This window comes from Felis catus, chromosome B2 (genome assembly GCF_018350175.1).
Source record: "Felis catus isolate Fca126 chromosome B2, F.catus_Fca126_mat1.0, whole genome shotgun sequence".
In the NCBI taxonomy this organism is placed as follows: Eukaryota; Metazoa; Chordata; class Mammalia; order Carnivora; family Felidae; genus Felis; species Felis catus.
Window position 1 is genome coordinate 3,860,332 of NC_058372.1, and position 11,274 is coordinate 3,871,605.

The 11,274-nt window shown below is 47.7% G+C and overlaps 2 protein-coding genes across 2 annotated transcripts; one reads left to right on the forward strand and one right to left on the reverse strand.

Annotated features, from left to right (window-relative positions):
• Positions 1 to 386: 386 nt before the first annotated feature.
• Positions 387 to 823, reverse strand: LOC101094758 (histone H3.1). The gene is given in 1 exon segment (NM_001374576.1): positions 387 to 823. A coding segment is annotated over 1 exon segment (411 nt). The 5' UTR covers positions 804 to 823; the 3' UTR covers positions 387 to 392.
• Positions 824 to 3,184: 2,361 nt separating this feature from the next.
• Positions 3,185 to 6,168, forward strand: H1-1 (H1.1 linker histone, cluster member). Its single transcript, XM_023253584.2, has one exon. It carries the CDS (start codon positions 3,248 to 3,250, stop codon positions 3,890 to 3,892), a length of 645 nt encoding a protein of 214 aa, XP_023109352.1. The 5' UTR covers positions 3,185 to 3,247; the 3' UTR covers positions 3,893 to 6,168.
• Positions 6,169 to 11,274: the final 5,106 nt, after the last annotated feature.

An 11,274-nucleotide genomic window follows, 5' to 3' on the forward strand; every position in this document is an offset into this window, starting at 1 on the left:
TGGGTAGTTTGGCCAATGACAAAACCAGGCTTTTAAAATTATTTTACAGGTTATAGTTGGTAAAACTATACTGTTCCAGTTCCACAAATGATGCACGATAAACCATATTTAATCCTCTCCAAAGACCAATCCTTTAGGGTTCCTCTTAAAACGCCAACCGGCTTAGGACCTAACCTCTTAAAGGGCCAGCTTTGTTCGCAAATACAGTAAATATCTAGACAAAATTTACCTGTAACCCGTCAAATTATCGTCGATACCTAGCTTTTCAATTCTAAGTGCAGGGCTGGTTCTATTAAATGTGGTGCTAGATTTGTACAGCTACTTTACTTGAAAACGTGGGTGGCTCTGAAAAGAGCCTTTGGTTTGAGCTTCAAAATAAAGAACCGGCAGCGTTAAGCTCTCTCGCCGCGGATGCGGCGCGCCAGCTGGATGTCCTTGGGCATGATGGTGACGCGCTTGGCGTGGATGGCGCACAGGTTGGTGTCCTCGAAGAGCCCCACCAGGTAGGCCTCGCACGCCTCCTGCAGCGCCATCACGGCCGAGCTCTGGAAGCGCAGGTCGGTCTTGAAGTCCTGCGCGATCTCGCGCACCAGCCGCTGGAACGGCAGCTTGCGGATCAGCAGCTCGGTGGACTTCTGGTAGCGGCGGATCTCGCGCAGGGCCACCGTGCCGGGCCGGTAGCGGTGCGGCTTCTTGACGCCGCCGGTGGCCGGCGCGCTCTTGCGGGCCGCCTTGGTGGCCAGCTGCTTGCGCGGGGCCTTGCCGCCCGTCGATTTGCGCGCTGTCTGCTTGGTACGAGCCATAGCAAAAGCGATCTAGAAAGACATACCACGCCCGCACAAACATGTAGGGCAGACTTGCCGGTATTTATAGTACGTAGGGTGTAGTGATTGGATGAGAGAAATGCTTAACTACAAGGCTACAGGCTCTGATTGGTCTATCTCTGAATTTTCCAACAACTGCACAGTTTCATTGGCTATCACGTTATCCTCAGCTCTTTCCAAGGTTTTATTTCTTCCACTTCCGACTTTCAGTCTGAATGCAATGCTTTGAACCTTACCTTTCAAAAAACTAGACATGGACTTCATTGGTATTGCTCCAAAGCTCTGTATTTCTTTAGTTCTTCGGGAGGAAAAATTGAGAAATAATGTCCGCAATAACGTACTCTTCAGAGTCCCTGCTCAATAACCCGATATCAGGTTATAAATTTCTGAAATCTTTTTCAAAAATGTGATTCTTTTGTAATGCTTAAGTTGAGGAACTCCTTTGAATCCGACAAGACAATTTCAACCATAATCAAATTACGCTAGCGTTTACAGAAATTTTCCTTTAATCAGGAATCTATTTGTTAAATGTTAAAGCTGACTTCTAAACGTGGAGCATTCTTACGTGTCTCGTATACCTTATATCTTCTAAAGTCTAGAGTGCATTTTGCCAGGTGTAAAATAGCAGTGACTAAACTCCCCAGTACCGACCTCTGAGCCTTGAGGAGGAGGCGTGTCCTCGTTCCGATCAAGTGGAAATCAGAGCCACAAGGACAAATTTACCACTGCCAAGGCCTAACCTTACAGTTTTTAAAATTCTTCCAAGCTTAAAAGCATCAAATGTGACAGATTTGTACTTAGAGTAGGCATACCAGATTCTACCGTTTGATTGGTTGAGTCTTTTATACTGACCGGCCATTAAGAAAAGAAATCTAGCATCTCATTTGGGTGGAAAATTCGCTAGTTTATTTGAATCCAATGGCTACACAGGAGTCGGGAACCTTTGCTTAAATTCCTGAATCCAGCATTTTCTTTTAAACACCTGCGTTTAATTAGATTCCTCACTTATTATACTAAGAAAAGCTTGATTTTCAAAAACTGTTTCACTTACGAAACCTTCCGTTCTTGGAGAAAGGTTGTGTACCTGTTAGTGTCATCGACTATCCTTCAAAGGATTAGCTTCAGATCGTTCCCTTCCAGATTGTTAGAAATTACGTGTTGCGTTTTGAAAACCTGGACCCTGGAAAATGGGAAACGGTTGAGAACGGTAGGGAAGATGGACGTGGGAACATCACATTATTGGCGGTAAGCTGGCAACCAGCCCCTCTGTGGTTGGCGGGAAGCAGGGAGGCTCGGGTTACCCAGGCCCGCGCGGACTTGTTTGAGAACCTCTGCCGCGCAGCGCGGGAATGAGACGCCGCTGTCTTCTCCCGGCCGCCAGGCGACTGCCCAGAGCCTCTCGTGAGAGGCATTTTGTTCTTTCATGTTTCTGCACGATGTGAAATCGCTTTAGCGGTGTTGATACTTTTCAATGCTCCTTACAGCCACAAGGAAGCGAAAGGAAGATCGCTCTAACCAGTTGTGTCCTCTCGCTTTCACACAAGGAAACCTAAGCCCCCACAGTCCTCCCGGCGCTTATTTGATGCCCCTCCCTTGTCTGGTTTTGAGCTTCAGAAGTCTTTGGTGAATGCGACATACTGACAGGGAAAAGGTGATAGGTAAAGGGGAACAGCCGCTGGTTGGGGTTACGTGGGAAGGATGAAAAGGCATCGGGAATTCGTGCAACGCATTGGATTGTAAAAATAAGTTGCAATCACACTTGTATATTGTTTTCTGCACGTGCAGCTTGCGTGTTAACTGCCGCGTGAGTTCTGGTGTTTCCCACGACACTCCTCTGACCAAAATTCACAAAAGGCCCGGTGCAGGCGTATCAGTCTTCGGCGTTGCCGGCAAGGCCACGGCACTGATGAGAGCTGGTCCCGAACCTGCAAGACGAGGCCTCCACCCATCCACACACACACCCCCAACCCAAGCACACCCCGCTTTCCTCTCTCCCTCCCGCCACTCAAGACGCCACCTTTCACGTTTACTAATTAGAAACAGGCGCCCCTGACAACACCCAGCTGAAGCTCCTTGGATTCCTGTTTGAGGGCCCCGTTTACAAACAGCTCTCCCTCCGCCCCCCGAGATGAGGCCGGTTTTGCGGTCCGCGCTGAGGTCCGGGGGCCGCAGAGCCCGGCCCCTCCCCGCCCCGAGTTTCCGTGCCCGAAGCGGCCGGGGTGGCAGCCCGGGGCCCGCGCGCGCCCGCGCGCGCGGCTGGCTAGAGGGACCCGGCGGAGAGGCGGCGCTCCGAGGCGAGAGGCGAGCGGAGCGAGCACCAATCACAGCGCGGCCCCGCCCTATAAATACGCGGCGCCGCCGTCCCCGGCGTCTTCCTGTCCCGTCAGGTCCCTGCAGTTGGCTCTGCCCGCCTCCCTCGCAGCATGTCCGAGACCGCGCCGCCCGCGCCGGCCGCCTCCACTCCCCCCGAGAAGCCCGCGCCGGGCAAGAAGGCCAAGCGACCCGCGAAAGCCGCCGCCGCCAAGAAGAAGCCCGCGGGCCCTTCTGTGTCCGAGCTGATCGTGCAAGCCGTGTCCTCCTCCAAGGAGCGCAGCGGCGTGTCCCTGGCCGCGCTCAAGAAGGCGCTGGCGGCCGCCGGCTACGACGTGGAGAAGAACAACAGCCGCATCAAGCTGGGCCTCAAGAGCCTGGTGAGCAAGGGCACCCTGGTGCAGACCAAGGGCACCGGCGCCTCGGGCTCGTTCAAGCTCAACAAGAAGGCCTCCCCTGGGGAGGCCAAGGCCAACCCCACAAAGGTGGCGAAAGCCAAGGTGACGGGCGCCTCTAAGAAGCCCAAAAAGGTCACGGCGGCTGTTAAAAAAGCCGTCAAGACCCCGAAAAAGGCCAAGAAGCCTGCTGTAACCAAGAAGCCCTCCAAGAGTCCCAAGAAGCCCAAGGTCGTGAAGCCTAAGAAAGTAGCCAAGAGCCCTGCCAAAGCCAAGGCTGTGAAGCCCAAAGCGGCCAAGGCGAAGGTGACCAAGCCAAAGACCGCTGCCAAGCCCAAAAAAGCAGCGCCCAAGAAGAAGTAAAGGTTCCAGTTGGAAGCTTCTTCCAATAACCCAACGGCTCTTTTAAGAGCCACCAACCTACTCCGGGGAAAGAGCTTTAGTACGTGTGCCCTTGGGCTTCGCGGAATTTCTGCCTTCTTGCCAGGGTCCCCACCAACTTCTGCCCCGTGCTCAGTCCCTTACAGTGGAGTTGTCGCTACGGGGAGCTAGGCCCTAGTACTTGAGACTAGGGTTCTGGGGCTTGAAGGGGCTTCAAGTGGGGCGGTTTGAGAGCCCCTTCCCTAGTACTTCATTTTACCCGAGGTTCCCGCGCAGTACCAGAAGTACATGGGGGAACTTGGCGTCCCTGCCACCAAGTTCCACACCCCCAAGCTAGTCCGTCATCCACGTGAACTATTTGGGGCGTGACAGCCCCGCCGTGGTCCGGGTTGGAAGCGTGTGCCACGACTACTCGGTTTTCCTGGTTGAGTTCAAAGCAGGGACGTGGTGTGGACAATAGTGCGAAAGCGGCCTTTTCCAAAATTGGTTCCCTGGAGAAGGCCTTTCCGGGCAATCGGTGCAACCTAGGGCTTGGCCACGCCCTCCGCACCCGCGGCACGCCAGCTGGACGTCCTCCGGCAGGACGGGGCAGGACGGAGACGCCCTGGCGTGGATGGCGCGCAGGCCGGTGTCCTCGAGGAGCCCTAGGAACCCCGCCAGGTAGGCCTTGCACGCCTCCCGCGGCGCCGAGACGCCCGAGCTCTGGAAGCGCAGGTCGTTCTTGCGGGCGCTTGAGCGTGGGGCGAGCTGCGGGCGAGTTTCTGGCCGAGGTCACGACCAAGGGGCTTGGCTGCAATGGAATTTGAGAGCCATAAGCCCAAAAGCCCTCATCGGGCTTGTCTGTATTTAGGAAACGAAGCTGCCCTGGCTGGATTTTGGAAAAGCCACTCTAGCCTAACTACACGGTGTTTTCCTGCGCGCAGGGTTGCCCATTCTGGCGGTGCTATATACCATAGTAAGTAGTGACCACTTTCTCGCAGAATTGCCCCTTTGTAAAGGTTTTTCTGAGTTAATTCTGGGATTCAGATGTTAATCCCGCCTTTCACATCCGAGGAGAAAACAGTATGAGCCAGGGTTACTACTTAGCACAGCTCCGTAAAGACTTCTTTTTACGCGTGCCCATACGAATTCTTCTGTTTTTCAGATGATCTTTTTCCTTTTTGCACTGGCTTGCTGGGCGCCCACTATCCCGTAGTCGGCCAAACAGGCGCTCCACATTTGCGCTCCTCCCTCAAATTGGTTTGTGCTTTCTTTGAACTCTTTTACAAGCACCCGTCCTCCACAGGCATGACTGTTCATTTTGGTCTTCGGCCAGGGTTATTTACAAAACGGTGTTATTATATACGTTGCAACTTTTTTTACCAAAACTTCTCAAAAATCCCCTTTAGTCAAACCTTTTTTTTAAAGGTCCTTCACGTAACATAAACTATTCACCTGTTTCCTATTGGTAAGCTTTGACACGGTTTCCATTTACCACTACTGACCCTGGTGCAAGAGTTCCAACACTGAAATTGCTAGAGTGTATTTGATGTCTGGGTTGGTGCTGACCTATCCTGAAAATAGCTCCCCTCATCCATTCCAGCTGTCAAGGTGTGGTCACAATTTCTGCCAGTCTAACGGGTATAAAATTATTTCACATTGTCCTTTTGATTTGCATTATTATAGTCACTAGTGCATCCTTCCTTTAGGTTTATTAGTCATTTGAATACGCTTTTCAGAGAATGTCTACTTGTTCCTTTGCTCACTTTTTTTCATCGGGCAGTTTGTGTCTCTTGCCCCATTCTGTTTTTTTATATAGGAGAGACAGGAAACTTCTTATCACCTGTGTTGCAGATAGTTTTCTAATTCTGGCATTGTTTCCCATATTTTGTTTATGATGTGTTTTCCATTTATATGTATTCTATAAAAGGAGATCTTTCATAGAATTTTATAGATTTTATAGAATCTGGAATATTAAATGTTTTAGTTAGAAGCGTATCTTTTTCTTTTGTAGCTTCTAGATTTCCATTTTGGTTAAGAGACTGAACCCTACCCCACCATTATTCATTCAGCAGCCTAGGTTTTCTTCAAAGAATTTTTCTTTCTTAAAAAATATTTCGTCTCTGATCCATCTAGAATTTTATGTTGTTCAAGATAGAATTGAGTTTACATTCTTCCAGATAATGACCAGTTGTCCTAACACCATTTATTAAATAATCCGTCCATTTCTACCACAAAACTGAAATATGTCCTTGTTATTAAAGTATTAAATAATGGGATCTATTTATGTCTTCTAACTTTTTATTGATCTCCATATAAGTCCTGTACCTTTATTCCCGATTTGTATGCTTGTTTCTGTTGCGAATGGACGGCTTTTTCGGTCTTACTGCTAGGAAGGAAGAAATGTTTTGATATGTTGTGGCCAATGAATTTACCAATTTCTATAATTCTATTTCTCTTTACTCTTTAAATTAGGGCTCCTTGAGTTTTTCCTAGTCCTCTGCAAAATAATCTTACCGTTGGTTTTTTTTTTTTTTCCTCAATGTCAATACCAAGCATTGTATTTCCTTTTTTGTACTGCATTTGCTGAGAATTTCCAAAGTAAAGTTAAATAATGTAGCAGAAATCACTTTTTAATTCTTGGTTTTAATTAAGCTGTTGTCTGTCCTTTCAGATAATATTCGTTAATTTTGGGTATCTCCATTATATTTAAATGATACCTTCAACTCTTCTACTTTTTTAAGAAAATTTTTCGATAGCTTTCAGATTTTAATATATAGAAATGTATATAAGTATAAATATATATTTTCTCTTTTCAAATTTTTATTGAAATTCTACTTAACGTACATTGCAATATAGTTTTCAGGAGTAGAATTCATTGATTCATTGCTTCCATACAACACCCAGTGCTCATTCCAACAGGTTCCCTCCTTAGTACCCATCACCCATCTAGCCCAGCCCCCACCCTCCTCCTTCCATTAACCTGTTTGTTTTCTATCTTTGAGTCTCTTATAGTTTGTTTCTCCCTCTGATATGTTCATCTGTTTTGTTTTTAAAATTCCACATATATGAGAAATCATATGGTATTTGTCTCTCCCTGACTTATTTCGGTTAGCTAATCCACTCTAGCTTGTTGCAAAAGGCAAGACTTCTTTCTGATGGCTAAGCAATATTCCTTTGTATTTATATGCCACATCTTCTTTATCCGTCAGTCAGTGGGCATTTGGGCTCTCTCCATAGTTTGGCTATTGTTGATAATGCTGCTGTAAACACCAGGGTGCAGGTACCCCTCCCAATCTGTATTTTTGTATCCTTTGGATAAATACCTAGTAAGGCAATTGCTGGATTGTAGGGTAGTTCTATTTTGAACTTGTTGAAGAACCTCCATACTGTTCTCCAGAGCAGCTGCACCAGTTTGCATTCCCACCACCAGTACAAAAGTGTTCCCCTTTCTCTACATCCTTGCTAACATCTGTTGTTTCCCGAGTTCTTAATTTTAGCCACTCTGACTGGTGTGAGGTGGTATCTCAGTGTGGTTTTGCTTTGTATTTCCCTGATGATGAGTGATGTTGAGCATCTTTTCATGTGTCTGTTGGCCATCTGGATGTCTTCTTTGGAAAAGTATCTGTGTCTTCTGCCCATTTCTTCACTGGATTATTTGTTTTTTGGGTGCTGAGTCTGCTACGTCCTTTATAGATTTTGGATACTAACCCTTTATCAGATATGTCATCTGTAAATATCTTTGTCCCATTCTGTAGGCTGCCTTTTAGTTTTGTTGATTGTTTCCTTTGCTGTGCAGAAGCTTTTTATCTTTTTTTTTTTTTTTTTTTAAGTTTATTTGAGAGCAAGCACAAGCACAAGTGGGGCAAGCGCAGAGAGAGACAGGGAGAGAGAGAATCCCAAGCTGGTTCCACACGGTCAGCAGAGAGCCCGACGCAGGGTTCAAACCCACGAACTGTGAGATCATGACCTGAGCCGAAATCCAGAGCGGATGCCTAACCAACTTGGGCCACCCAGGCGCCCCTGGAAGCTTTTTTAACTTGATGTTGCCCTTGCCTCTGGCGATGTGTACAATCCCTCCAGCCAAGGTCAAAGAGGTTGCTGCCTTATTCTCCTCGAGGAGTTTGATGGCTTCCTGTCTTACATTTAGATCTTTTGAATATATTTTGTGTGTGGTGTAAGAAAGTGGTCTAGTTTCAGTCTTCTGCATGTTTTGCTGTTCAGTTTTCCCACTACCATTTGTTGAAGAGACTTTTTTTCTGATGGATCTTCTTTCCTGCTTTGGCGAAGGGGACTTGGCCATATCGTTGTGGGTCCGTTTCTGGGCTTCGTATTCTGTTCCATTGATCCATGTGTCTGTTTCTGTGCCAGCACCATACTGTCTGGATGACTGTAGCTTTATAATCGAGCTTGAAATCCGGAATCCTGATGCCTCCAATTTTTTTTTTTTTTCAGGATTGCTTTGGCTATTTGAGATCTTTTGGGATTCCATACAAATTTTAGGATTATTTGTTATAGCTCTGTCTGTGAAAAATGCTGGTGGTATTTTGATGGGGATTGCATTACATGTGTAGATTGCTTTGGGTAGTATAGCTATTTTAACAGTATTTGTTGTTCCAATCCATGAGCGTGGAATGTTTTTCCATTTCTTTGTGTCTTCAGTTTCTTTCATAAATGTTCTATAGTTTTCAGAGTACAGATCTTTTACCCCTTTGGTTAGGTTTATTCTTAGGTATCTGGTTGTGTTGGGGGCAATTGCAAATGAGATCAACTTCTTGATTTCTTTTTCTGCTGCTGTGTTATTGGTGTATAGAAATGCAACCGATTTCTGTATGTTGATTTTATATCCTGCAACTTTGCTGAATTCATGTATTAGTTCTAGCAATTTTGGGGTAGAGTCTTTCAGGTGTTCTACATAGAATACCACGTCATCTGCAAATTGTGAAGGTTTGACTTCTTCCTCGCTGATTTGGATGTGTTTTATTTCTTCTTGTCCAGTTTCTGAGGCTAAGACTTCCAGTACAATGTTAAATAGTAATGGTGAGAGTGGACATCCTTGTCTTGTTCCTAATTGTAGGGTAAAGACTCTTAGTTTTTCCCCACTGAGGATGATATCATCTGTGGGTCTTTCCTATATGGCTTTCGATGATGTTGAGGAATGTTCTCTCTGTCCCTGCTTTGTTGAGGGTTTTTATTAAGAATGGATGCTGTATTTTGTCAAATGCTTTCAATGCATCTATTAACAAGACCTTATGGTTCTTATCCTTTCTTTTGTTAATTTGGTGTATCACGTTGATTGATTAGCAAATATTGAAGCAGCCTGGTAAGCCCCGGAATAAATCCCAGTTGATCATGATGAATAATTCTTTCAATGTACTGTTGGATTCAATTTGCTCGTATCTTGGTGAGAATTTTTGCATCCATGATATTGGCCTGTAATCTGTAGCAGGGTTTTTGTCTGATTTGGGAATCAAGGTAATGCTGGCTTCGTAAAATGAGTTTGGAACTTTTCCTTCCATTTCTATTTTTTGGAACAATTTGAGAAGAGGTATTAACTCTTCTTTAAATGTCTGATACAAATCCCCTGGGAAGCCATCTGGCCCAGGATTCTCATTTGTTGGGAGATTTTTGATTACTGGTTCAATTTCTTTCCTGGTTATGGGTCTGTTCAAATTTTCTATTTCTTCCTGTTTCACTTTTAGTAGTTTGTGAGTTTCTAGGAATTTGTTCATTTCTTCCATGGCCCAGTTTGTTGGCATATAATTTTTCATAATATTCTCTTATAATTGTTTGTATTTCTCAGGTGTTGGTTGTGATCTCTCCCCTTTCCTTTGTGGTTTTATTTGGGTCCCTTTCTCTTTTCTTTTTGATAAATCTCACTGGGGGTTATCCATTTTATGAATTATTTCGAAGAACCAGCTCTTAGTTGTGAGTTTAGTCAGAAATTCTGAGTCCATGAGATTACTTAACAAGCGACGTTCAAATGCCGCTGCCCAAGTGATGGACTGGGCGGAGGCCTGAGTTCTGAGCCCCTTGGCAAGTACCATGGAGAGGGCTGGTGGCTCTGAGGAGAGTGGTTTGGGGCAGGACGGAGTCGAGTTAAGGTGGAACTCTAAATCGGGGCATTACTGGTATATGGATGGCCTTTAAAGCCATGAACCTGGGTGAGGTCACCAAGGGGATGATTGAGGTAGAGGAGAGTATAAAGGGGGAAATACTGGGTCCTGAGGCAATCAACCCATACTTCTGCAGTCATATACTGCTCTTTCCACACCTGCAGGTAGGTTCTTCAGTAGACATCCCAGAGGGGCCCAGGGACGGGGACGCGTGCGGAAGCCTCGGCCATGGCAGGCAGGACCCAGGAAGGGTCAGCTGGAGTTCGGGGTCCCACTGGGCCCCTGCTGTCACTGCCGCTCCCGCTAAACTCAGGTTTGGTCCTCAGCTCCCTCCACCTCCTGCATCACTGGCCGGCTCCCTCGGGATCCACCAGGGGGACAAAGGCTTCCTTCTCCCCAGAACCCATGTGACCTGAAAACCGCCTCCAGCATGGGCCCGGGAGGAGAGCTGGATTCACACTGCAGGTCCCCTTGGCTGGCCTGGGGTCCTCCTCCGGGTCCTCCTCCAGGAAAGAGCTGCAGTGCGAAGGCCGAGCCGCCAGAGGGCGGCTGCGTCGGGAATCGGATGCCCCGAAGGAGAACCTGCCCTCTGGGTACCAGGATGGGGGGGGGGGGGGAGGGACAGAACCGGCGCAGGCAGGGAGCGAGCTTCCGGGAGGTGGGGGTTCTGACACCTGTTCCAGCGCTTCCTGGCCATCATCGGTCGTTGACAATCTGCTTAAGGTCCCAGAGGTTTGGGTTTCTTGGCCACAACCTGGGAGTCAAGAGCGTCCCCACGTCCCAGGAGTAGGCCGTTCACACGGAGTGGGAAGACGGCTCTGGGCAGAGAGGTACTTACGGACGGTGGGCGGGGACCAGCTCACCAGAGCCTGTGGCCAAGCTTGCGGGCCTTTTGTGAGCTGGCTGTTGGAATGCATTGATTATTAAAAATTAAATTCTAGGAGCCCCTAGGTGGCTCAGTCGGTTAAGCATCCGACTTCGACTCAGGTCATGATCTTGCCGTTCGTGGGTTCGAGCCCTGCGTCAGGCTCTGTGCTGACAGCTCTGAGCCTGCTTCGGATTCTGTCTCCCTCTCTCTCTGCCCTCATGTCTCCCGATGACTCTTCTACTTACGCCCCCCCCCCCCCCCGGGGTTGCTCACCTGTCCCGCGTCGGTGTGGTGGTAACACACGTTGTGCTGCGACACACCCCCTCCCAACTCCACACTTGGGCACCACGCAGTCTGAAATCAACCACAGTGGGGGTCGTTTGACCACAGAAGTGGGCAAG